This window comes from Nothobranchius furzeri, chromosome 4 (genome assembly GCF_043380555.1).
Source record: "Nothobranchius furzeri strain GRZ-AD chromosome 4, NfurGRZ-RIMD1, whole genome shotgun sequence".
Classification (NCBI taxonomy): domain Eukaryota; kingdom Metazoa; phylum Chordata; class Actinopteri; order Cyprinodontiformes; family Nothobranchiidae; genus Nothobranchius; species Nothobranchius furzeri.
Window position 1 is genome coordinate 56247161 of NC_091744.1, and position 26256 is coordinate 56273416.

At 45.0% G+C, this 26256-nt stretch overlaps 3 protein-coding genes across 11 annotated transcripts; all 3 read right to left on the bottom strand.

Annotated features, from left to right (window-relative positions):
- Positions 1-1847: 1847 nt before the first annotated feature.
- LOC107388403 (transmembrane protein 168) lies at positions 1848-7943 on the bottom strand. Its single transcript, XM_015963912.3, has 4 exons — positions 6578-7943; positions 4808-4950; positions 4442-4716; positions 1848-2873 (listed from the first exon to the last, which is right to left on the bottom strand). The coding sequence occupies exons 1-4, from the start codon at positions 7718-7720 to the stop codon at positions 2326-2328; spliced, it is 2109 nt and encodes a 702-aa protein (XP_015819398.1). The 5' UTR covers positions 7721-7943; the 3' UTR covers positions 1848-2325.
- Positions 7944-10464: 2521 nt separating this feature from the next.
- On the bottom strand, positions 10465-20796 carry samtor (S-adenosylmethionine sensor upstream of mTORC1). 6 transcript variants are annotated; one of them, XM_070550288.1, is made up of 6 exons: positions 17803-18183; positions 16396-16467; positions 14267-14408; positions 14060-14182; positions 11621-11735; positions 10465-11392 (listed from the first exon to the last, which is right to left on the bottom strand). In XM_070550288.1, exons 1-6 carry the CDS (start codon positions 17960-17962, stop codon positions 10760-10762), a joined length of 1245 nt encoding a protein of 414 aa, XP_070406389.1. In that variant the 5' UTR covers positions 17963-18183; the 3' UTR covers positions 10465-10759. The 6 variants fall into 6 exon arrangements, with proteins under 6 accessions (XP_070406389.1, XP_070406390.1, XP_015819399.1 ...); XM_070550289.1 differs by lacking the exons at positions 16396-16467; positions 17803-18183 and adding an exon at positions 20662-20796; XM_015963913.3 differs by lacking the exon at positions 16396-16467.
- Positions 20797-22836: 2040 nt separating this feature from the next.
- Positions 22837-24962, bottom strand: ppp1r3ab (protein phosphatase 1, regulatory subunit 3Ab). 4 transcript variants are annotated; one of them, XM_054732847.2, is made up of 4 exons: positions 23910-24962; positions 23514-23581; positions 23298-23392; positions 22837-23053 (listed from the first exon to the last, which is right to left on the bottom strand). In XM_054732847.2, the coding sequence occupies exons 1-4, from the start codon at positions 24734-24736 to the stop codon at positions 23051-23053; spliced, it is 993 nt and encodes a 330-aa protein (XP_054588822.1). In that variant the 5' UTR covers positions 24737-24962; the 3' UTR covers positions 22837-23050. The 4 variants fall into 4 exon arrangements, 1 of the variants encoding a protein (XP_054588822.1); XR_008559528.2 differs by lacking the exon at positions 23514-23581 and having other exon boundaries at positions 22837-22970; XR_008559529.2 differs by lacking the exon at positions 23514-23581 and having other exon boundaries at positions 22877-22970; positions 23298-23420.
- Between the last annotated feature and the right edge of the window lie 1294 nt (positions 24963-26256).

The following is a 26256-nucleotide window of genomic DNA, read 5'->3' on the forward strand; positions in this document are numbered from 1 at the left end:
ATAAAAACAAGAAAACAAAGTGTTGAAAAGTAAAATGTAGGTAGATTTATCTCCACTACATGTTTTTACCTGTATAAAACAATAAGTTACACACATGTCATATTTATACATCTGATACAGTTCAGATCGCCTTCAACACTCAGTCACACACCCAGGGCCGTTTCAAGACATTTTGGGGGCCAAGCAGGGGTGGATTTAGGACTGAAGAAGATCCAGGGCTTAACACACGCGCGCGCACGTGACACGCACTAGTCAACATCATATATATTTATCTTGTACCACATAATTTTTAATCTGAAGCTACATATTAAGCATTTGCAGGGCAGAGTATTGTTCCTGTTAGTGTTTAGTGAGAGATGATAGTAAATATTCCCTTTCTTTCTCCAACAACTTCACCTGATAAGCTAACTTTAGGCAAACCAGCAGCACAACAAATATTTTCAAATAAGACTCACAAACCTGAGTCAGCACCAGTCTCATCAAAGCTGGGGTTCTGTCGCCGTACTTTTGGTCCAAAAAACGTCCTCATGTCTATCTTTACTCATGCGTTTCGGGCAGAGAGTGTAGAAGAATCCGGCTGCTGAAGGGCTTCTTCTTCAGTGGTGGAGGCTCAGGCAGGCTGTATACAAACTACTGCCAGCTGCTCCCTCTCTGTTGGACTTTGGTACTGCATGTTACTTCTGCGATTTGGATCTGGGGCTTTTCATGAAACATTCGGTGCTTCAGCCCAAGTAGCCGGGCCTAACGCCGCCCCTGGGGCCAAGGCAAAATAGAACACATCTACAATCTACTCCTATTATAAAACTACAACACCTAGAGTCTTCAAGACTGGACTAGATTATTCTAGACCAATAGCAGACTCAATAAAACTTAGTTTCTGATTTGTAAAACTTCAAAAAGTCAAATTTGTGCATTTTGTGAGCACCTAGACCACATTGGAACTGGCCTTGTGCCAAAACTACAACACTAGGACACTTAACCTGGACTAGACCATTCTAGATTTACAGCAGATTCCATAAAAGTTTGTGATCTGTGAAATTTCAAAAAAGACCAACGTTGGATGTGTTGGTCGTGGTTTATTTTTCTCTACAGCAACAATTATTCCACTGATGAGGCAAACGAGTTGGACGTGTGACAAACATTTCCTTTGGTTGTTTCTCTGTGAAACAGTTTTTAATCCAAGTCAAACATTCAAGTTCAGACAGAAATTCAGAACAGAGTAAATATTTAAAATTTTAATGTTTCTGATCAGAAGACGACCCATTTCCTCTGAGGTGTTGACAGAAATCTAACTTTTGTTATAATTCATCAGAACTTATAGAACCTCTAGAGGACCCCCAGGTCCCGATTTTGGACAAGGTTGGATGTTCAGAGGTAGATCTACAGGTCAAAACCATGATCCTGGGCTTTTGGAGGTCTATGTAGCCCATGGCAGATGTTTAGGGGTGGATCATGATCCTGAGCTTTTGGAGGCATCTGGACAACCCCCAGGTCCCAATTTTGGCCAAGGTCGAGTGTTCAGAGGTTGTTTTACAGGTCAAGACTGTTGGAAACATCTAGAGGACCCCCAGACCAGATGTCGTGTTAGGACCACAATCAACTTGTGAATCTGAGTGTTTTAGATCAGGACCTCCTGAAAAACGCTTCCATTGTCAGAACGCTTGGTCACCGTGTCCTCCAACAGGCGAAGCTCTGCTCAGGCTGGTTTCAGCTACTTGTTTATGATTCTGTTGAAAGTCTGATCTTCACTGTATTTCTATTATTTCAGTGACCATTCTGGTTTTCTGCCTTTAACTGAAGGGCACCAACATTTTTACACGTTTGTTTTCAAAAATACAAGAAACAAAAACTTTTCCACTTTTCTTTAATTGCATAGAGAAACTCACCTCCACCCCCCCACCCAATAACGTTAGAAAACCTTCACTGCTGCACATTTCAGCGCGTCATCAGCTACAAAAGGAATCCCTTCACACAAGCAGATAAATAAGAGACATTTGATTACAGCCACTTTGGTTTCAGACACAAGAACAGCTGCGGGTTTCATATTTGGTGACTTTAAGGCAACAGGTGAATATTTAAAGCTGGAATCAGGTCTAAGTGAGCATAAAGTTAAAAATGTGCAAAACCGCATATCTAGAGTGACGATGGGTTTTAATCTCACATCAACTAGGAAGAATATAAAACCTGGTGTTAAAAAGACTTTTATAAAAGGAACTAATTCAGTAACAACTGGACGCTGCTTGGTGACACGTTTAAAATCCAGCAGCTGCCTAAGCAAATGAAATGTTTTGTGCTTTGATCCAGAAGCAGCCTCTGCTCCGATCTCTATGATCGGACCAGTTTGAAGCCCTGCTCTGTGTCCAGTACGGACGGTGGGAACCAGTTCAGCTTGACTCTCCTCAGATAGCGCAGACAAGAGCTGCAGAGCCACAGTAAGTTCAAGCCTCCACACCACACAGCCAGCTGGACCACCGGGTAGGTGATCCGAGGGAAGTACATGCTCCAGTGATTGGTGACATCACTTCCTGTTGGCAGATGCAGCGTGTAGTCGCTCCAGTGCTTGGCGATCCCATAGGTGGCAGAAACTGCCCTATCCCTCTCCAACCACCGGATGGTGCTGTTGGGGTTGCAGTTGTACTCCACCCACTGAGAGGTGAAGTCTCCAAGCTGCGGGGTGTCCTCCAGCGCCACGCTGCTCCCCCTAGCCAGTGTCGCTCCCTGCACAGCAACGTACGGACCCTCCACCCTCCTCACCTCCCTCACCCAGGGTAAGGAGTTGTCACAGTCGAGCACCAAGATGAGACGGGAACAGAAACTACCGTTCTTCTCCCGCCACCATTCCAAGAGCTGATCCAGGCGAAGCACATCTCCACCTAACGGACACAAAATCACTGACTATTAATCAGAGGTTAGGGTTTTATTTACAAAGAGAAACCAGCTGACAGAAAGCAAACAGCATTCTTAAAAAAAGGTTTTTTCAACTGTGCGAAGGTTTTAATTACCCTTGCCCTTTAAAAATACCCCCTGAATGGCCTCAGTTTGGAGAAAATAAAGAGTTTACAGCAGCGGATCCAAGTTCAGTTTCAGGCCATGTACACACACACACACACACACACGCACACGCACACACACACACACACACACACGGAAAAAAAACAAGGGTCCACACCACCTCATTATCAGCAAAAACTCCAGTGCGTTATGACATTTATACAGATGCCAAGCCTGTAGGTGGCAGTAGTTCCCCAAATTGTCAACATCTTTCCTGAAAGACATTCCTTGGATGTGGAATGTGTGTCCTAAATAGAGGCGCTGCTTCCAGTTGTAATCATGGAGACACGCGATGGGCTTGAAGAAGAAGAAAATATCTTTTCTATAGCGCCTCTCAAGATAAAAATCACGAGGCGTTCACAAAAGCAAAACATTTTAAATGTAAAAAAAAAAAATTAGAAAATGATTAAAAATATGTTTAAAATGAGCAAAAATAGACAATCGTGATTAAAAATGTAAAGAAAGAGAGAGAGTGAATAGGAAAGAGGGAAATCAGTGGATCCTGAGGAAGGTGGAATAGGTGGGGAGAGCAGAATAAAGAGAGAGTGGTGATGAAGGTCATACAAAAGCCAGCTTGAACAAGTGAGTCTTCAGCTGCTTTTTAAAGGAGTCCACTGAGTCCACTGATCTCAGGCTCAGGGGGAGAGAGATCCAGAGTCTGGGGGCCACAGCAGCAAATGATCTGTCACCTTTGGTCTTTAGCCTGGTGCTGCACAACCAGTAGGCTTTGATCACTGGACCTCAGGGACCTGCTGGGAAAGTGACGTGTGTTACGCGTCACGTGATCAGGAAGCAGACTGTCCATGAATTGGGAGATCATTTTGGGACGCCACTTTGCCTAAAGCAAGGCGCAAACCAGAAAAGCTTCTGCAGCTCACACTTCCGACAACGGATTGTGAAAGAACGGAAAAAGCTAGAAACACGCGAATTCTTCCTGACGTCGGAAATGAGTCTACTCTTTATTTCGGTACTTTTAGTGTTTACCCGATCATAGACCGCACAACCTTCTGACTTTTCGAAAAACAGTAAAAGTGCTGAAAAACGCTGGTAGTCAGGGGCTTTCTGATCAGGAAATGGCTGCCAGTGAGAAGTTAAGGTAGATTTTTCTGCCTCTAGGTGGTGAAAGTCCGGATTTCTGCTTTAAGGTTGACGTGTGTCTGACAGGGCCGACGACCCTAACCCTAAGCCACATTCACATGAACTGTCTGGACATTGGAGCAGTTTTAAGAAAGCAGAAATGAACTTGCGGTCTTCACTCTGGCATAACATCTTTTCTCCAGCAACCATTCAGGAATCCACCTATAACAGCTAAGATGGTATTAGTTTAGAACTTTTCCAAGGAAACAAGCTTTAAAATGTGCCAAACATCCCTTTAGTGTCTTGTTCCCACCTGCCAAAGCCCACTCTCCAGAGCGGTGTGTGTGACCGCTGTAGAAGATCACGTATGTGTCGTGGCGAGGCCCATCTGCCGTGCGGAGCTCCAAAAAGGCTTTGATCTTGGCCTGTAGAGTCTCTAGGGTCACCCCGCTTGTAGAATAGTCACATCCAAAGTTTTCAATCAGGTGACAGGCAAAGAAACGCTGAATGTTGCTCAACATCCCTGTAGAGCGTCTGTTTAGTTCATGCACCTGGCCCGGAGGCAGCAGCACGGGCTGTCCATCAGGACTGGAACAGGGAAGACAGGAATGATACCAGCTTTAGGTCAAACCCAAACCATGACATCATTTATTTAAAGGTGCATTGTTTAAAGCAACACCTGCAGAAGTTGGTGGGGATGACCACTGCATAGCCCACACAGGTTCCTCCCAGGCTGTTCCCGAGCTCGTAGAAGAGTCCGTGGAAGAGGCACTCCAGGGACAGGTTGAGCAGAAACATACCCATGAAGAGACTACTGGAGGCCTGCAGAGGCAAGTCACAAGAGTCCTCAAGAGGCTACGCAAAAAGCACTGATGTACAGACAAAAACGTAAACACAAACGATGATCATTCTGAAACCAATAAAGCATTTTTATCTGAAAGAACGTTTTCTTCTTTAGAAAACATTATTCTGTACGTTTGCTTTTTAAAAGCCAGTTAAGTGATCAGTTTTAATGATTCTGCTTTAAAAAGACTATTTTTAAAGCTCTTCAGGCCCAGCTGACAACTAGGGTTGGGCATCATTGGAATTTGAACGACTCTGGTTCCTATCAATTCTGATTCTTTCAAGTGACAGGATCCAAAAACATTATGCGTTATAAATGAACCGGCTAAGCACTGGTCCTACTTGATGAAATGACCTGAACTTCAACATGAACTTTAACTCTACTGCGGCGAGGTGGAGCAATGAGGACTCGGGCGGGATTCGACCCCCAGACTCCCGGGCGAGAGTCACGCATGCTAACCAGCTTCCCAATGGGACATCCCTGTGGCCAGGGAGCATGATCAACCTGGATACAGTGTCAGGATGCTTATCCGGTCACATCATGAATAACATCACCTTCATTTAGACAAAAGAACATGTTTTCAAGAAAGAATCAAAAAGACTTGAAGCACAATCAGTGTTTTTGTTTCTGACCACAGCCAAAGAGTGGGAACTGAAGAAGCCTCCAGGATGAGACGCTAAACGTCTTCAGCACAACCAGAGAAGCCCAGCGGTTGTCAGCTAAACCTCTCAGGAAGATCATGTCCAGGATGAGTTCACACCTACGTGCTGCAGCAGCGATTCAGTCAGGAGGGAAACGGAAACTTTAATGTAGCTGCTGTCAGTAACAATCTAACAGATCTAAATAAAAAAAATAAATAATAAAATCTTACAACTTTACGTGTTGTGAGATTTTATTTAATTATTATTGTATTCATTTATTTTTTATTATCCCTATAGGCTCCTAGACAGACAGCTGGTGTGATCAGCTCTAAAAAACGGTCAGAATCTGCAGATCACATTTATTTTTATTTTTTTCCACGGAGATCGGCCGCAGGTTCCTCTTCCGGTCGGCACGGGAATCTAAATGAAATTTTTTTTAAATAATTTTTGGGAAAAACTGACATTTAGTCCCGGTTCCTATCGATGCCCAACCCTACTGATAAAGACAGTTTTGATAAATTACAAGAAATACTGAATCATTAAAAGCAAAGTATAAAAAAACTGTTTACAGGATTTTCACAATGCTGCGCCTGTGAATGGTATTCACGCCTAGGCCATTACTTCTGTTCTGATCAGAAAACAGATTTCAACAATCAGAGAAAACCTGCCTAAGGTTAAAGGTCAGACATTCTCCATCAGGGTTTTAAGTGTGGAGAAAAGTCTCAGTTCCCTCAGTTACAGCAAGTGGTCCAAATCCTGGAGCAGCTTCAGACCATCACACCACCACCGCCGTGTTGGGGTGACATTTTGTTACTCCAGAAGTAACGGGACAGAAGGGTCCTCTTAAGTTTTGTTATCACACAGGGTATAGATAAATGAAATTTTAACAGCTGTATTTTTTATCATCTTTACCTGAGGTGTGCTCGCTGGTCTAGAACAAGAAAGCTGCTAAAATGTGACTCACCTGCCAGCAAAGAGCGGCAACAACTGCAGATGACACCAGAGCAAAGAACACTAGGCGCTCAGAGATGAGACAGAAGTGTCTCATGCCCTTGGAAGCCATAACTTTGTCCAGGCTGGTGTCCTCTGGTCCCTGGGACAGGCACAGCCTCTGGCAGTCACTGAGTTTGGTGTGAAAGCCCCACACGGTGATAATGAACACCATGTGGCAAATGGCCCAAAAGAGCAGGCACACCACAAATCCCGGGATCACCAGGTACCCCGAGTCCGAATCCGAGAGTCTCCGAGCCGCCTGGATGATGAAGCCCACCTCGACCAGCAGCAGAGGCAGCAGGGACAGCCGACGCCACAGAGCCCGGGACACCAGCAGGGATTTCCAGCGCTCGGTGACAGACAGACCGCTGAAGTAAAAATCCATAAGAGGGTCGCAGATGAGCTGGCTGAAGAAGCAGGAGAGGGCGAACGGGTTGGTGGTGATGTTCAGAGACTTGATGAACGGACCCCCGGTGATGGCTACGAAGCAGGTGAAGCTGAGGACAGCCAGAAAGACCTTCATCCTGAGGGTGAGTATAACCACGGCCAGAGCCATAACCAGCACCGCCACGCTGACGGACTGCTGGCTCTGTAGTACCGTGCTGGCTGCGGCGAAGCCCACCAGCTCCGAGCGCTCCGCCGAGGTGAGGAAGGCGGGGCGGTACCGGGTGCACCCCAGCATCCGCTCCAGCAGCGCCCACAGCGTCCTCAGGGCGAGGCTGGCCAGCAACAGGTAGTTGGCCGCCCGCTCCTTCACGTCCTCCTCCAAGGCGGCCGGGTTGACAAAACAGAGCAGACCCAACAAGAAGCCGTACCACAGGTGGAGCAGGATGAGGCTGACCCTTTCCATGTTGAAGTAATAGTACAGGACAATGGCTATTCCCAAAACCACCAGGGCCAGGATGAATGTAACAAGGAGAGCGGACTCTGCTGTTCCCTCCCACCGCGCATACAGACCCAAGCAGATGGCTACGAGCAGGTTCAGCCCGGCCAGGTAGCCGAGCCACCGCAGCGACGACCACACGCTCACCTCCCCGTTAACCTCCTCCAGCCGGGTCATCGCCGCGTGGAGACAGTGGCTGACACAGTAACGTAGAAACCGACACATTTTCATACGAGCCACTGACGTTTTCAAATCTGAACGCCGAGTTTTACTCAACTACGACTTCTAAAATCCCACGGCACTCAAACTGCTCCCCAAACTTAAGAGAAGGAAGCTAGCCTAGCTAACGCAAAAACGTCAAATCACAACGAAGCACATCTCACGGTCGCTGTTTTCTTTCATCATGTGTCCATTAATGTTGTAGACAGCGTGTCGGCATCCCAGCTGCCAACGGGCCAAGAAACATCTTCGTTTAAAAAGTTTGTTTCCTCCAAACTTCAGTCAGATGACAACCTCCATGACGGAGCTTCGAGTACGGTAAGTGCAGAGGGTCTAAAAGGTGCCGAGTTCTAAACAGTCGAACTCAACGTTTGATTTCACAAGACTAGAACATAATCTCATTCTAACTGTTCAAACAACACGGAAACCTTTTTCTAATCCCTGCAGGCAGAAGACGCGTTTTATTTTTCATGTCATCAGTGACGTCAGTCCATAAATCTAAGTAAAATAGGAGCTTTTGCTAATTACAGTTAAAATCTATGGTTTCTGTTGGGCTAATTTTGCTGCACTTTAGTGACAATTCATTCAGATTTTAATCCTAAACAATATCATGCTTAAATGACTAAATATTAGACCAGAGTCATAAATGTTTTTTTTGAATGAATCATTATAATGGTTTGAATATATAATGGAATAATGTGGAAACAGCACATACCCTGAAAATTCTAGATTTATCTTAAAATAATTTTATTTACAGAGGACAAACATCTGTTAAATTATGTCAAATCGGTCCATCCATCCATTCTTCTACTTATCCAGAGTCTGGTGGTGGTGGCAACAGCTCAAGTCAATAGGCCCAGACTTCCCTCTCACCCAGCCACCTGGGCCAGCTCTTCCAGGAAAACCCCAAGGCATTCCCTGGCTAGGTGAGAGAATGTCCCTCCAGCGTGTCCTGGGTCTCCCTTTAGGTCTCCTCTTGGTTGGACGTGCCTGGAAAACCTCACCAGGGAGACGTCCTGACCAGACGCCCGAGCCACCTCAACTGGCTCTTCTGGGTTGACAAAACATGTTAAATCTGTGTTACTTGTAATGTTACTTCCCTGGAATTCCAGTCAAGCATAGCAGAAACACTAAAACCTTCTCATAATACCATTTTTAATAAAACTGTACTAAAACACAAAAAAATACACACACACACACACACACACACACACACACACACACACACACACACACACACACACACACACACACACACACACACACACACACACAAATAAAAGCGAAACACAACCTTTCTACAGCACACGTTGTTCTGCTGTACTGAAAACAGGATCGACTATGTAAATGGGTGAAATAACTGAATTGGAAGACATCACTCTACAAACCATGTGTGGTTTTACTTCTCCGTATGTGAAAATGATATGAAAATAGAAACGAAACACTTCAGTGTACCGAAACATTTCCAGTTCCCTTAAAATGATAAACGCGAACCAGAAGTTGTGTGTGCGGTTTGGCCACAGAAGTGTCACGTCTGATTAAAAAACAAAACAAAGCAAAACAAGAGCTTCCAAGGCACCTCATCACTGAACTGGGAAAACTGCTAAATTTAAGCAACATCCACTGGGATGAATCCTCAAGAGCCACTGACGTAGAAAAAACATTCATAAACCCAACAATACTCACAATACACACCAACATCGCACCTGGTAGTGTGTAACTTTTCACCTTGCATCCTGGTTCTGAACATCAATAGAACAAAACCCTGCAAATACATGCAACTACGGAAGCCTAAAGCTGCCACACGCACAAAATATAATTAGTGATTTTATAATTTTATTGTTACAATATAATGTTCACGTCTTTATAATATAAATATGTATATACATAAACATGTACCATAATATTTTTCTAATGTGAATATTATTTGGTTAGAACCAGAATGTTTTCACATTCTAACATCACTTCAGTCTGGTTTTATTTTGGGCGACTGGCAGCTGTGTGCTTCCATACAGCCCTCACTCGTGATGGGAATTCAAATACGGATCATTTATGATTCTTTATATTCACATTAAAGGTGAATACCCCGGTTAAAAGATACTGCTTCAGTCAAGTCAATTTTATCCTATCAACTTGACATTTTTAGAATTTCTCTTCTCAAAAACCGTAAAAGTGAAGAAATTTAGCAAAAGTGCTCAACATGTTAATGACAATAGGAGGAAAAGAGTTTAATACCTACTTTACACTCGTACCGACTAAACTACAAGTAAACGTTTACATTTCCTCACATTTAACACAAATACAATTCGACTGACTAAACGCTACAAATACTCATTTCTGGTAGAAGACACAAAAATCTTTCAGGAGTTAAAAATGGTATTGCCACACTTTACACTGGACAACACCGATGTTCCATTAAGAATATATTTAATTAAAATGATGAATTTACTTTAATTCTTGAAAAACTAAATGCACATGGAGAGTTTCCAGAGGCTAGCTGCATGACGGTGACAGATGCAAGCGTACCAGGCCGCTCGTTCCTCCCCAGTGCAACCACATTTCTCACACGCGGTTTTTGGCTTTAGCCTGCGACGCTAGCTTATTCAAATAGAGACAGAGTACAGGATGTAAACAAGCTCAGTTGTAATTAAAAGCTGAGCGGAGGAGAAACAATAAAAACTGAAGATGTTTAGATATCTTGAGGGCATTCAGTTTCCAACTTTTAAAAAAACGCAGCTATTTATCAAAATAGATCCATCTTAGTGTGTGTGTGTGTGTGTGTGTGTGTGTGTGTGTGTGTGTGTGTGTGTGTGTGTGTGTGTGTGTGTGTGTGTGTGTGTGTGTGTGTGTGTGTGTGTGTGTCAGATCTGAAAGGAGTGTAAATATGAGAAAATAATCTGTAAACTCTCTCTCACACTGTGCAAACTGCTCGTTTTTAGAAGAAATGGAGCGGGAGAAGAAAGCAGAAGGTTTTTCATTTGGCAGCGCGGCAGCAGGAGGGAGAGAGCCGGGCGGGCAGAGACGAGATCAGGGATGGGTGTTGGTTCTGATTTAGCTCTGAAGCAGGATGAGATCCTCCAGCTCATGGAAGACAGGGACGGAGCTGCCCTGGCTCTCGCCTGAATCCGAGTCATACGGCGTGTCCGGCAGCTCCGTGAAGCCCCAGGCCAGCTGCTCGTCCTCAAACTCAGAGCGCGCCTGAGCTGGCATGTCGGCACAATCCTCCTCCTCGTTGGAGTTGAAGTCCTGGGGAATGTAAAGCATCTCCGGGTAGTTGCGTGACACCAGATCGCTGGTGGTGGCCAGAGACACTTTACGAAAGGCGATTAGATGCAGGTGGGAATATTTGACGTATTTGTAGCGCTTGAAGCCGAGCGACTCCACCGCCACTCGCCAGCTGCGCATCATGAGGGCGTGGCGGTTCTGGTGGGACGAGTCGGGTGTGATGATGAGCAGCAGGCCGTGCAGCTCCAGCAGCTCGTGGGCCTTTTTGCAGCAGATCCAGCGCTGGTATGGTGAGGGGAAATAAGACAGGAGCAGCGAGAAGACCGCCACGTGGAACAGCTGGGCCGGCAGAGCGTCAATGGGGTTGTGGAGCTGTTGCAGGAAGGCTTCCACCGCGTCGCCCGCCAGCTGGAGAGGCTGCTGGAGCTGGAGGTTTAGGAAGTCACACTTGTACACACTCTGAAATAGTAAAGAAATCAGCATAAAGCACGATTTTAAATGACCATCACCGTGACAGGCGTCGAGTTTCATGAGCTGCAGGGTGCTTGTTCTACTTTCTGTTGAACTAGTTCATAAAGCCGTGCTTCGTAATGCAAACACCTTGCACCCTGGCAGAAAAACCTCATGAAACACAATCAAAACACATCAGAACAACAAACGGTGAATGCAGCAAAGGGTTGCACACACCTCCACTGCAGGCACTATGTCAATCCCAACTGTTAGAAACTCATCAAACTTCAAGAACGGGTTGAAGCAGCTTCCCACGTCCAGGAGGCGAATCTTCCCGAGCTGAAAGACAGAACTGAAGCAGAGACACGGAGCCAGTGAGCGGAGCTGAAGTAACACCTGGTCAGTGCCAGCAGGTCAGGCTTCTACTGGGGCGGGTTGCAACACTAAACCACACGCTGTGTAAGCTTTAAGAGCCATTCTCTACCGGTGCTAGCTTTTACTGCTGGTGTTCATGCTGCGTGTTTGAAAAAATAAATAAATAAAAAACATCCCTTGACATCAACCTTTATATTCTAATGTAGACACAAAAATAAGAATAAAGTGTTCTGCTCTTGAACAAACCACTGTTATTTATGTGTGTGGAAAATAAATAAATAAATGAATATAAATGGTTCTCAAAAACAATATTCCTGCTAAAATTTGGATTTCAGCTCATTGTTTCCATAGAGCAGTTCTCGTTGCCATGACGTACCGGAGTACGACACTTTTCCCAGTGCAGTCTTCGTTGTTCTGTATTCAGTAGTAGACAAACTTTCTGCTACACTTGTCAAGTAAGCTAGAGCGTACCCATGTAGCTGCGTACTGAGCAACGACTATCCAGCATTAGTGCGAGATCTCGTTCCGTCAGAATGAAGGTGCTAACACTGCTGCCACCTAGCAGTCAGAGGTTCAATCGTACCACAAATAATACAGCAAAAGGTTGACGTATAAACTCTCAATAATAAAATCCACACACCGCTTTTAAATAAGTATTATAACAAAAACCACACATTTTCAGTGCATCTGTATTTTCTTACATATCACCTACACAGAAACTTAAGCTGTTTTTAACATTTTCTGTGCAAAATAAACATTCTGGTTAAAGCCGTTATAGAGAAATGACAGAACAAGCTAAGTTTAGAACACAAACGTGGTCACCGGACACTCACCCCTCCCCTATGGCTTCTTCCCTGAGATACTTCTGCTGGAACAGGAAACACCTGTTGCCAGAGGAATCGGGATAGCGCTAAACACCAGTCAATGATTTCTACATCCAAACGCTTATTTATATACGACTCCAAGTGGAGTTCTGGTGCTAAATATGTGAGTGTGTAAGGAAGGGAAGCAGCAACACCGACAACCAGATGGTCCAGTAGTTGTGTTTGCGCCAAAAGGCAGCATTGGCAGAGGTTTTTAGAAAAATGCGAGAGAACCAACCACTTTATTTTCTTCTTTATCTCCACAATATTTTTATAGTTATACTTTGTTAGAATGTTGTTAAGAGGCATGGAAAAAATGTTTTATGCCATTTTGTTTTCCAAATTTGCCATTTTAGCTTTCAGAGTGGAGGACTTCTAGCCTGGCAAATCATCCTATCTATGTGAATACATAGTCTGGCCACCCATAAAGAGAGCTCAGTGGTGGGGCGGAATCCACGGTTGTCTTTCAAACGGCCTCCACATGCTACTGGACAATGAACAACATGACGTACTCACCGCTACCGATGCCAGTCAACGGGACAGTCCACCGTCCACTGTCAAAGTTGCAAATACATCCTTTTCCCAAATAAAGGACCCAAGTACCTCTATCTGCTCTTGACTCTAAAAGCCCAAGTCTAAATTGTCCAAAGTTGATGCCAAAGCTCTTTAAAACGAGACAACGCCATGTTAGTTAGTTGTCATCCCGCCCACCAAACTGAAGGAGCGCCGTGATAGGCCCACTAAACTGAGAGAGCAGTAATTGGCCCAACAAACCAATAGAGTTCTGTGATTGGCCCAACAAACCGATAGAGCGCCGTGATTGGCGTAACACAAAACTCCTCAGGCTAATGGTCGACCTGCTGAGGCTGTTTTCGTGGCTAGACCAACATGCAGAGTAAAATCATTTCCCTTCGGCTACTGCCCGTCTAGATTCCTGGGCCAGAGGACTTCTGTTAACAAATCTGGAGGGAACTGTTCACTTATAATGCAAAAAAAGTCATATTACATTTTTCAAAAACATTATTTGTATTTTTGGAAGGTTCTGCCTGAGCCTAGGGATGCAACGATACCACTTTTTTCCAAACCGATACTATACCGATACTTGGATCAGAGTACTCGCCGATACCGATTACCAATACCGATACTTCTACCACACCAAAAAATGCAATGATTTGGAATACAGATTTTATTTTCTTCTCTGCTTTCAACAGGAAAAGACCGTGAGGTAGATAAAAAGTAAAATATATGAATAGAAATCATCACAAAACTAAAATATTAGGTGAACAGAAATGACAGGTTACAGTGAAGCCATTTTCAAGCAACTGCATTGGTATCGGTTCCTGGTATCAGTTGACTTTTACCAATATCGATACTGGTATTGGTGTCGGTGCCGATACCAATACCAGTATCATATCGGTGCATCCCTACCCGAGCCTACCTGGGGTTGGTGCTGAGCACTTGTGTAGACGTTGGAGTCAGACCCATGGCTAATGCGGCACCTTTCTCATCCTTTTCTAACATTCTTTTCATCCCACCATCCAAGAAATACTCTTGACAGACACTGCACGAGTTCAAACAAGAAACCGTTAAGATGCTTCTACCAGGTTTGCCAAACTAAAATGAAAACTTGGAGGACAAGTCTCACCTTCGACACCATTCTATCCGCCCTTCTCCTTCGCAGTTTTTGGTCCAATGGCTGTCGGCGAGATTCTTCATGGCGAGGGCGTACTCGCTGAGCGTCTGCTCATCCTCACAGTGCTCACGCCAGATCTTCTCAAAGTCACCCACTGAGAGGAAAGAGCATCGGATCAGGGCAGAACAAAAAGCAAAACATCGACACCGCGAGTTATCCCCGACTCCTTCTCGTCTCTCACATAAACCGTCTCAAAACTTACTTGCCAGCTTTGTTTATCCACTTTTGCTTTCAGTGACTGCATTTCTTTTTAAAAAGCCTTCTGAAAATATTTACACCACTGCAGGCACCTCAACACCCTCCACACATTCACCCGCTCTACCAGCACAGAGGCAGCTCTGTTCCTCGTGAAAAAAAAATGTATCCACCACCAAAAACTGTACTGTAATGTTACTGAAAACAAAACTTCCTATTAGCGCAGCAAACAGCTGCTGAAGAGCTGGCAGCCTGCGGCAAAAGCAAACACGGTGATTGGGGAGAAACCTCATGACCAGAAGGGAGGAAAACGATCCGATTTACAGAAAAGGACAACAAATGGTAAACAGCAGCTCTGGGGAAGCATGACCACTATGACTCAATGCCAAGCCTGCCGGATCATGCTTTACTTATTAACCAATCATGGGGTCTGCTAGCTTCTTTAAGCTTTTCCTGTCTCCAAAACAGCCAGTTCTTTTCTGAAGCTCATTTTAGCACAACGCTAACCCAACATTTCCATCCGTTTCCAACTTTTCTGCAGATGTCTGCTGTGAGATTTGACTCAAGCGAAACGTTTCAGAAACAGAAAAACTCAAGAAGATGACCAAGTTGTTGTGATGAAATTCAAAGTGGAATACTGGGAGAAATCCTGTGCAGACAACAAACTGCTTTTGTTCTGGATTTGCAAAATGACTGTAAATAAGTACATCTCCAGCTGCAACTTCATTATGCCTTTTCTGTTTCCCACCCACACACTCCCCAGGAGGACGGAGTGTGTTTCTTCAGAAAACAAAACAAAACGGAGCACTGGTGAGATAACACCACAAAGTGTTGGGGAGGCAGTAGTGGAGAAATACAGCAAACATGAGGTTTTCAACTCTGAGCTACAACAAAGAGGGAAAACGGGCATCAGAGCTGTAAAACAATCATTTAAAACAAAATCATGAAAACCGTAGAGCTCTCCGGCACATTGCACTGATGTGTTGTAAGAGGGTTTTTCCAAACTTCCCCATTTCTGGATGGCTGAAAAACACACGAAACTTCTGCAAACACTCTGTTTAAAATGTTTACACTCCAGAAGCTCAGACCTTTCGTTGTCTTGTGCATTTTTACCTTTGAGGATATTCATTTCCTAATTATGTAATCTGTAAGCTGCACATGAAAACAATTGGAGCTAATAAGTATATTTATATAGTACTTGTGTCGGCAAGAATTTGGCGATACAACATATCGTGCTACCAAAAGCCAGATGATATCTTCAACTTTTAACACCGCATTTAAATAGAAAACTTAGGTCAGACACTTCCAAGACATCCAGTGTCATGGGGAGCCTAACCCCTTCTTGCCACTAGACATGAAAGCGACGCAAAACGGCCGCGAAATATACAACGAGGCAATTAGCCGCCACCATACTGGATGGGTTCCTGTCCAACTGCAGCCAAGTGTGAGCTTTAGATTGCCTCCCAGATGCGATGGAACACCATCATTACGTTTTGAGTCTATTTTTTAAGTGATTCGCTTCCAAAACATGTCAAACTCCACAGTTCAGATTGGGTCAGACAGGAAGTCAAACACAAAATCAGCGTAAACATCGGAAAAGTTTCAAAATAAGTCACGTGCAGTACGTCATTTCCTGCGAGAGCCCCGTAGCCGATGTAAACAGAACAGTAAATAAACCACAGACCTTTTTGGACACATGCAGCTTTCTCTTTCTCCTTGCTTGTTACTGTGTAGACTGCTGAAATCATGTGTGGTGTTGCAAATCTCCCGTGAATTTGTGACTTGCAGGAGCAACGGTGTGGAACGCTTTTGCTGCCGTTTCACATGAGAAACGCTCCCGGTCGGGAATGAGCTTGTGGGAAAAATAATACTATTATGTTACGTGCCGCTTTCACGTCCAGTGGAAGGAAGTGGTAGCTCACGCCTAAGCCATCTACTTCCAGACCATGGGCCCCCACCTGCCAAAAAAGAAAAATGAATGGGAGTCTATGAGGGATAAAAGTTACTTTCTGATCCCGTTTGATGTCCGTGACTTTTAAAGACATTTTGATTATTTTCGACAGGCGGCCAGTTATTTTAGGTGTTGTGTGAAAAGAAGTAACGGACTGCAAATGTTCTCACCAAACTGACGTCATCAAAACAAACTGGGAGAACAGGAGAAGAAAAAAGGGGAGTGAGTTTAGCAAGCTTCGAATCCTTGTTCCAGGATGACAGAAGGAGCATTAAACATGGAGAAACCCACCTTAAGTCTGGTCATGTGGTCAGGAGCTGCTACGCTGGATGAGAAGACATTCTAAGGAGTCTTTTTAACTATGAAATTTAACAGATTTTTACAAACAAATCTCGAAGTACGTGACAGACAGTTGAAAAACACAAAATTCCTTTTTTACATTGTAGGACAACATATGTGCGATTAAGGGAGTAAGGCAAAGCGGATTAGAAAATAGCTTTTATAGCCCCATTGGTTAGTTGTTTTTCATTCTTCCGGGGACCCATGAGCCAACCGGAAAGGGAAGAGACTTGGCTGAACAAAGAAAAAATGAATGCAGGTCAATAGAGAAATCTATTTTAATAAAAGATTTATAAGTTAGTGTTGAACATAACTAGCTTCACCTGCGATCAGACAATCTAGATCTCAAAAACCTGCTTAATATCTCTGGTCCGTGAACGCACCATTTTATATTTCATAGCATTAAAAAAATAATGTTTTGTAAGATTCAGATTTTAGTAAAAAAAAAACGTGATCTTCTACTTGACCAGTCACATAAAATTATGCATTTCCTCAAAACTTTGAATTACCCAAATTTGCCTAGACTTTAAATCACATTTATGGTAATAAATAAACAAATATCAATTATAAATCCAAAGCTAGCAGTGCAGTTTAACATGAACGAGCATGATCAGATGCCAGAGACAGATTTTTGTAGCTCTGATGGATTATTTGGTAGAAAAACAAAAAAACAACTGCCCTGGTCTCCTGTTACCTTTCATGGGCAACATAATATTGTTTTTGTGTTCCTCCTGAACTAAAGTGTGTGTTGGGTGGACCTGGAAAATAAAAATGAAACAGATTTAACAAACGGCAAGTCTTTACCCAGTAATCTTCCGGTGCTTTAAAGGCCTTGTTGTTTTCCTTTTTTTATGTCGGCGGGGGAGCTAACAGCAGCAACCAGCTAGCAGAAGCTACACAGAAACTTTAACATTAACCACGGAGACGCGCTAGGACCTCAGGACTCACTAGTTTTGGCTGACATTAGTCACCAAGCTGCAGGACCAAGAGGCTGTCGTCTTACCTTCTCTGTATTTCCTACGCAGTTTCCTGTGGACGTTTTTGACGAGCCCCGACAGCTTTTCCTGCTCCTTCTTGCTGGGTTCTTCGTTGGGAATCGGCACGCAGAACGCCTCCGGTTGGTTTTCCGTCTCTCCCGTCTCGACATTATCCCTGGGGTTCATAGCTCCGAACGCTGCCTCTGCCAGAAGCTTTCCTTACCCCCCCAAGTGTAACCCGACCAACCCGACCGGCGAACCGGTGCACTGGCCAATAAAAGGCGAGCTGATTGGCTGGCGTTGACACACATGCTTAAGAAGCGACAGTATGTCGTCCAATCAGAGAGCGAGATGGGCGCTCAAGTTCCATAGTGCCGTGAGGCTAATTTGTAATTTTTTAACAGTTCACAATAATAACGTAACTTTGAATAAAAAGTTAATAATTTATTGTTTTATTTTGTCTTTTTATAACTGAACTCAATGCAAAATGGGATATTTGGTTTATTAGAAACACACATGAACTTAGAAATAAATTCAAACTATAGGTTTACATCTAGATTGTGTTTATTTTTTTCGGTCTTAATGCTTGTGTTTATTTTTAAAAATTTTAGGTTTGATTTGGAACACACGAAACATTTTGCACTCAGAAAAACTGACGAATACGTCCTCTACTAAACTCAAATCCACAGTAAAAGTTTTACATGAAACTCACTCAGTAGTGCAGGCTATAGGCTGCGTACAGCGCCACCCAGTGGTGTGAGGGGGTTGTTCCTCTGTAAATGTAATGTTTGTATTATTTTTTTTTTATTATGTATGTATTTGACCATACATGAACAAGAACATATTTCAAGGCCAAAATGATTAATTTTTTTAGATACAATTTTTATTTTATTTTATTTCATCCAAGGCAGGGACAGCTATTGCTGGAGGTAACCCAATGTTAAGCATGCAGTCATAAATTCTTTTAAAGTCCTTCTGACAGTTTGAAAGTATTCTTCACCCCAGAATATCTCACAGCTGCTGTGTTGTTTATTTTTGGCTGCTCTTAATGTATTATGACTCCTAATTTATCACAATTGTATTGCTACAGAGTATAATGATATTAGGTTTGATGCAAAGACTACCGTGGAACTGTGGACCAGCTCTATACCCTTGCAAGGGTGATGGAGGGGGCGTGGGAGTTTGTCCAACCAATCCACATGTGTTTTGTGGATTTGGAGAAGGCTTATGACCGTGTCCCCAGGGGCACCCTGTTGGGGACGCTCCAGGAGTATGGGGTGGGTGGCTTTCTGTTAAGGACCATTCAGTCCCTTTACCAGAGGAGCGTGAGTTTGGTCCACATAGCCGGTAGTAAGTCGGACCTGTTCCTGGTGAAGGTTGGACTCCGCCAGGGCTGCCCTTTGTCACCGGTTCTGTTCATGACCTTTATGGACAGAATTTCTAGGCACAGCCGTGGTGTGGAGTGTGTCGAGTTTGGTGGCAGGAGAATCTCGTCTCTGCTTTTTGCGGATGATGTGGTCCTCCTAGCTTCATCCAGCTCTGACCTTCAGCTCTTGCTGGGTAGGTTCGCGGCCAAGTGGGAAACGGCTGGGATGAGGATCAGCACCTCCAAATCTGAGACCATGGTTCTCAACCGGAAAAGGGTGGCTTGCCAACTCCGGGTCGGGAGAGGTCCTACCTCAAGTGGAAGGAGTTTAAGTATCTTGGGGTCTTGTTCACGAGTGAGGGTAGGAGGGATCGGGAGATCGACAGGCGGATTGGTTCGGCTTCTGCAGTGATGCGGACGCTGAGCCGATCTGTCGTGGTGAAGAGGGAGCTGAGCCAGAAAGCCAGGCTCTCGATTTACCGGTCGATCTACGTCCCAATCCTCACCTATGGTCATGAGCTTTGGGTAATGACCGAAAGAACGAGATCGTGGATACAAGCGGCCGAAATGAGTTTCCTCCGTAGGGTGGCCGGGCTCAGCCTTAGAGATAGGGTGAGGAGCTCGGACATTCGGGAGGGACTCGGAGTAGAACCGCTGCTCCTCCAGATCGAAAGGAGTCAGTTGAGGTGGTTTGGGCATCTGGTCAGGATGCCTCCTAGACGCCTCCCCGGGGAGGTGTTTCGGGCATGTCCTGCCGGCAGGAGGCCCCCGGGTCGACCCAGGACACGTTGGAGAGGTTACATCTCCAATCTGGTCCGGGAACGCCTTGGGGTCCTGCCGGAGGAACTGGTGTTGGTGGCTGGGGAGAGGACGGTCTGGAGCTCCCTAGTTGGGATGCTGCCCCCGCGACCCCGACCCCGATAAGCGGAGGAAGACGACGACGACGGCAAAGACTACAGTTACCAGGAGAAATATAATGATAAACACTAGCCTATAGTTTTAAAAAATTATTTTTTCTGAGAAAATACATTTTAATCATAATTTTTATCTTTTTTTTCCCCCCGTGTCCTGTCCAGCTGTAAAGCAATCAGAAGTGAAGTCTGAAAGCCGAAGACAAGCCTTTGTTAGGTTTTGGTGCTTTTGGTAAAGTCAGTGAGGGATTAAAATGATAAGGCTCACATTAGTAAAAGTCTTAATATAAAACTTAAAACAGCATCTATCTGCCTGGAGAAATCCGGACAACATGCAACCCTTCTGGATCTACAGGTGAGGACCATGTAAACTCACCCTGAGGGTCACTAGTGGCCCACAAGCCACAGTTTGGACATCCTTGATTTAAACAGTGCAATTGTGAGAAACATTAAAAACTTGCCAGTATTAAAGTTACTTCATTGCATTAATATAAAAACACTTGATAATGTATTTCATGTCAGAAATAAAACACGTTTACACTCTTAGCATCACAAAGTAAGCCCCTCCCCCTTCACAGGGAACATGCATGTGTTTAGATGTGTCTTACAAAAGATAATGCCCAGGCGCTCCGCTGGTAGAGTCCTCAGTTCAGCCGTCTTTGTTGTTGTTGTTGTTTTTGTTTTTGGCAGGTGGTCTGTCTTTTTGACAGCAGAGCCAAATGACAGACATCAAATAGAGCCCGAAGCAGGCGAGGAAGTCATGATGGTATGCCACGGCCAGAAACACCACCAGCAGGGCGCTGCATAAGAGGGCTTTGGAGATGCAGCAGAAGGAGAAAGTGCTTTTCCACGTCCCTAGACTGATGGCTTCCTGTTCCCTCGCAGAAGCTGCATTCTGCTTGTTGGGAACCTCCAGAGGAACGCTCCCCTCTTCATCCACAGACTCATTGATGGACGGCATCAGTGTTGGTGGCCCTTTGCCTCTGCTCGCTGAGGGCCATCTGCTCCCGGAGAAACCCTGCGCCGGAGCACCAGCTGCCCTCAGACAGTGCATGTAGAGCTCCACTTCGTCGTCTGAGTCCGACTCTGCTGAAGAACCCTGATTTGTCTGGTCACCTTCAGGTTCAGCCGGTGACGCTGAGGCAGAGGAGTTGTTGGATCGGTCGTGTGTGACTCTTCTATCACTTTGAAAGCTTTCCTCCTGGAGGAGAGGGGCGTGTCCCCCCTCGCTTGTGTTTTCAACCTGCAGATCATTGCTCATCAGAGCAGATAAACCATCTCCAGCTCTGTGTTTTGGAACATCTGACCTCTGATCAGAATCACCTTCTCTGTCTTCTGCTGCCACGGACGTCATTTCTGGCTGATTTTCCTGCTTCACGCCTTCATAATTTAGGCATGTTTTCTCGCCAGTACTGACCTGCAACATCGCCATCTCTGATTCATCTTCGACTTTTACTCCATCGGTTTTCTCTGCCTTCATCTCGTCACCATGCTCTGAATCAGCTCCTTTTCCAGCTAAATCTCCTACATCTTCCTCCTCATCGTCTCCTGTCACCCCCGACTCCTCCTCCTTCCCCTCCTCTATGAAAGTCTCTGGCTGTTCTTTATTTCCATCGGTGGTTTCTGTCTCTTCTGCCAGAGCTTGCAGCTCATTTCCTTCTTCGTTCACCATTTGCTTATTTTCAGTCACAACTTCTTTTTTTTCTCCTTCCTTTTTCGTCTCACTATTGTCGCCCAAAAACAAACCCTCGTCCTGTTTTGGGACGGCAGCTTCCATGTTGGGATGCTCCGTCTTTCCCAGAATGTGTTTGTCTCTGAACCCATCTGTAAACCTCTCAGCAGGGCTCTTCTGGTTGCTCACCACTTCCACAGATGGAACTTCATCCTCTCCACCTTCGCTTGAGATCAACATCTCTGTGATCCTAGTTTCCACCTGAAATGCTTCAGATGTCAGAATTATTCTGTCCTTTTCCCAATGAGAAAACTCTTCATCCGACTCTTGTGAACGTGCGTCTCCCTTTAAATTGGAGTCGATTTTGGGCCGATGTTCTTTCTCCTCACCTGCTTGCTTCTCCAGCATCTCACTGGTTTCACTGGTTAAAATCTGTTCCTGTGGATCAGCAAGGATTGGTCTCTGGGGGTCAAAGGTTAGATTAGCTTCCTGGTCTGGTCTGCTCTCTGAGGATGTGTGTTGACTGAACAAGTCTGCAGCTAAAGCTGGATTCAGCTCTGAGGAGTCTCCAGGAAGACGTTTCTGACTCTGGGATGTGTTTGGACTCATCTGCTTCTCTTCGTTTCTTTCTCCTTCTCCTGAGCTGATGGTTTCTATGACATCACAGTTTAGTTCCTGATTGTCAGGGACATTTATTTCCAGTTTTCTACTTTTATTTCTTGAATCTAACGGACCAGCATCACCACCCTGTCTCATTTCAGGAGGAAGACTGTGATCTTCAGTATTTAGGATTTCACTCTGACTGGTCGGTGGCGGGAGACTCTCTACGCTCACTGATGCAATGTTTTTGCTGCTCGTGAAAGTCACTTCTGGATTTCCCTCCTCGGGTTTGGAGAGACCTTTTAGGATACTTTGACCTGCAGGAGCAGCGTCAGAACCCTTGTTTTGAGTGCTGGTAGTGCTCTCATGCCACGCTAATGGCTCCGGTTTCTCTGGCTGCTCCTGTGCTACTTTATGAGGAGCTTGGCGGTGAGTTTTCAGAGCTTCAGAAACAAACGGGCATTCTGATTGGCCGTCCGCCTCAGAAACACAGACATGCTCCCCCTGAGTGGCCTGTTTTATTTCTGGGGGTGATTCATCTCTGTCAGACTCTCCTCTGTGTCTCTGGGCGAAGTAGTCCCTCACCCGGGCCGTCCGCACAGCTTTCCTCTGCCTCCGTCGGCCGCTGCTCTGCCCGCTCTCCACCTGTCCGTCAACAGGGGAGTTTAATTTTAGCTTGCTCGCACAATGAGCAAAATGAGCGGGCTGACATTTGAAGCGGCGTGTCACTGTAATAATAAAAATGCCCTGGCTAAGTCACGACTGCTTGCACGGCAGAAGAAGGCATGAGAAAATGGGAGACAGTGAGGAAGTGTGAACAGCAGTGTCCTTTAGGTGCATCGAGTTACACCACTGGCACTCGAGCCGCTGTCACGTGACCGTTCTGCAGGGAGGTCAGCAGGGGTCGCGTCCCTTCCTTACTGGTGACTCATTTTACTCATCCCGCTATAAAACAGGACTAATAAAACTCACCAGTAGCTTCTGCTCCTCGTCGCCCAATGTTTCCGACCGACCTTCAGAGATTTTCAGATCCCTCAAGTCTTCCGCTGATCCACCGACACACTCATCTGGAGAAAAGGCAGACCTGTTTTTCAGCTGCAAACGGTTCGTATCGCACGTAAAAAACAAACAAAAAAAAAAAACACAACAAAAAAACTTTATTTCACAATCAGCAAAATAAAGAGTCACCTGTTGATTTATTTTCCTGTGATGAAACTGGCTTTGATGCAATGTTTTCCACAGTGGAGACAGTCTGACTGTGAACCAATCAAATTCATACCAGTCAGACTTCGTTAGTGTGTTTGGGTTTAATTACTGATCTATACGTGAAACTGCTGAATTCAGCCTTTCACTGACTAACAAACATAACAACTATGATCGTATGTTTTACAATTATGTGGATTTTTTTAAACGCAAAATTTGTTCCCACCCAAAAATATTGATTGGTGAACTGGTCCTTTGTCCTGTGGTCTGGACTAGAGTAAATAAATCACACTTGCCTTCTTCTCCACCATTTTATCAGTTCCACTAAGATATTCCCAAATCAGAGTCAGACTGGTGAGAATTCCCATCATGGATCCTTACCTAACAGTTTTAAGGCAGCTTTTCTTGTTCACGTTGTCCCTCTGTCCTTTGTCCTTCTGACAGACGACCACATAGTTTTTGTTGTTGTTGTTAGCCCAGAATGTCCCCATCGGGGTTTCGTACCGTAGACAAAAGTCAACCCTGGCTCTCTGGTCCCTGAACGGAGGTGCCAAGGTGAGCTTAAACAAGAAGCCGTCCATCACACCGTCACTAGAACTAGGGATGTACTCCGCCAGAAGGTCAAAGTGGGTGCACCAATCATCCAAAGTGGTGCGGACATAGACGGACTTATCGTAGGAGATGTTCAGAACACGGATCACTCCTTTGAGTATTGTGGTCCCTGGAAGTAGCTCGATGGTTTCCAGCTCTATTTTCTGCTCTTGGACTCTTGCAACCAGCTCATTATCTGGCACTGGAAGAGAAAATGTTAAAGGTAAAAGGAAGAATTCCTGTATTTCTGGACCATCGGTCGATGTAGAGTCATATGTGGGGGGGTTCGGTGAGTCCCATGCATCAAACTTCTTCACTTGCACCAAACTGAGGCCTTTGGCGTCTGCAAAGGACACTCTCCTGGAACAAGAGAGAGAAGGCTCAGGTTCTGAGTCTTCATCCGTGAAAGAGCTCTTCCTCGACGGGATAGGTGAGGATTTGGGCCTGATGCGGATGATTACGGCCCCATCGTCCTCATCCACATCCAAGAAGCTGACGTTCGGGACTGCCAGGAGGCTGCAGGCCTCAGAGGGTCTTCGCCGTCCCACAAACTCCATGAAGCTCTCGGTGAGAGTCAGCGGGGGAACTGTGCTGCTTCTGCTTCTGGCAGCTGACATTCAACATGCTCCGGCTTAACAGATGGAGTCCAGTTACAGAGGACATTGTTGCAAGGGCCAGCACTATAAATAGGCCAGATGGGACATAAACTAACTCTAGTCATCTCAGCTCAGCAGGGACACCACTTCTCTCTGTGTGGTGGAGTTCCTCAGCAACCTAAAACACAGATTGTTTTGCTTATTTTTCCTAATTCCCAGTTGAGGATGTTCTGTAACTATCTAAAGAGCTCCCCAAAGACTAGAAATGCTAGCATGAGACTGACCCACAGCAGCTGATCCTGTTTTTGTTGTTTCCGTCCCACAGTGGGTCACATGAGGTCAAAACAGAAGAAAAAGACCATTCCGCTCTCTTTCAGGCACACTCAGTGTCATGGTGTTGGGTCTGGGCTGAGTCACTGATCTTCCTCTCCTTCTATTCATAGAACCAGTGTCGATGACAAACGCATGAGCTCGTATCACGCTTTATCAAGCCAAAGGACTGAAACATTTTATACAGCAGTGAATACTTCATCCATTCACACACTGTTGGTGATGAGCTACATTAGCCACAGCTGCCCTGGGACACACTGACAAAGATGAGGCAGTCGTACACCGGCGCCACCAGCTGGCAAAGAGGGTGAAGTGTTCCCGGACACAATGGTTGACATGGATGGAGCCTGGGTTCGAACCAACAACTCTCCAATTACAGGATGAACTTCTGACCTCGTTGTTTATAAATGATACATCAGTGGTACTAGAAGAGGCGCTGGCTGTGAACAGACTCTTGTTGGTGAATCAGGAGACTTGTAGTGAGAGAGAAGGAACTACAAATCCCAACACAAGGAGAGCAACAGGTTAGTAAGAACATATCTGTCCTAAATCACCATAGATGACACAAGGATGTCACCAGAAACTGATCTGAACCCATTCTTGGATCTCAGAGAGCTTCAGTGATCTGTGGTTCTGCCTTTCTTGAACCAGAGACAATCAGAGCACCATGTTCTGAAGATGATGAGGGACTGTCCACACACTCCATCTAAACCAGTGATATCCTGTCCTGTCCCTGTAGACCACCATGTTACAGAAGTTCCTCTACTGCACACATTCAGACCATTAAAAAGCTAAATTATTCATCGGTTCTATCCGACTAACTCTTCCCTCAGAAGACAGTCCGTTGCTCAGTTTGTGACCTTAGAAATATATTTATTTGCACCCATTTCTCTAATCAGTTCTGACAAGAATTCAATAGTTTTGTTCTGTCCTGTTCTCTTCCCGATTTCCCTCGTTTGATAAGATGTTTGGTTTATGTAAGTACAGACTAAGAAACATCACAAACATTAATCTAATGCAAAACCATCTTGTCAACCCTTTGTGAGACCAAAACTAAATCTTATTTCCATTCCACAGGAAGTAAACCACATTTTTGCTCCTCTTCGGGTTTCTGTGACTGGCTTATGGTCTTTTGCCATATTCATTTTTGTTATGATTGCCTTGAAACCAGGACACTATGGTTTGTGTACTACTTTTGCTCCTCAGAAACA

Excerpts from the sequence above, each read along its gene's own strand:
- ppp1r3ab (XM_054732847.2), bottom strand. The coding sequence starts at position 24,736 with ATGTCAGCTGCCAGAAGCAGAAGCAGCACAGTTCCCCCGCTGACTCTC. Across the intron at positions 23,582-23,909 it reads AGCTGCCTTAAAACTGTTAG|TCAGACTGTCTCCACTGTGG; the intron begins GTAAGGATCCAT and ends ATTGGTTCACAG. Across the intron at positions 23,393-23,513 it reads ACAGGAAAATAAATCAACAG|ATGAGTGTGTCGGTGGATCA; the intron begins GTGACTCTTTAT and ends CCTTTTCTCCAG.
- samtor (XM_070550288.1), bottom strand. The coding sequence starts at position 17,962 with ATGAACCCCAGGGATAATGTCGAGACGGGAGAGACGGAAAACCAACCG. Across the intron at positions 14,409-16,395 it reads TTCCACTGGACGTGAAAGCG|TGGGTGACTTTGAGAAGATC; the intron begins GCACGTAACATA and ends CTTTCCTCTCAG. Across the intron at positions 11,736-14,059 it reads GTGCTCAGCACCAACCCCAG|TTCTGTCTTTCAGCTCGGGA; the intron begins GTAGGCTCGGGT and ends TCTCTGCTTCAG.
- LOC107388403 (XM_015963912.3), bottom strand. The coding sequence starts at position 7,720 with ATGAAAATGTGTCGGTTTCTACGTTACTGTGTCAGCCACTGTCTCCAC. Across the intron at positions 4,951-6,577 it reads TTGCCGCTCTTTGCTGGCAG|GCCTCCAGTAGTCTCTTCAT; the intron begins GTGAGTCACATT and ends TTGCCTCTGCAG. Across the intron at positions 4,717-4,807 it reads ATCCCCACCAACTTCTGCAG|TCCTGATGGACAGCCCGTGC; the intron begins GTGTTGCTTTAA and ends TCCCTGTTCCAG.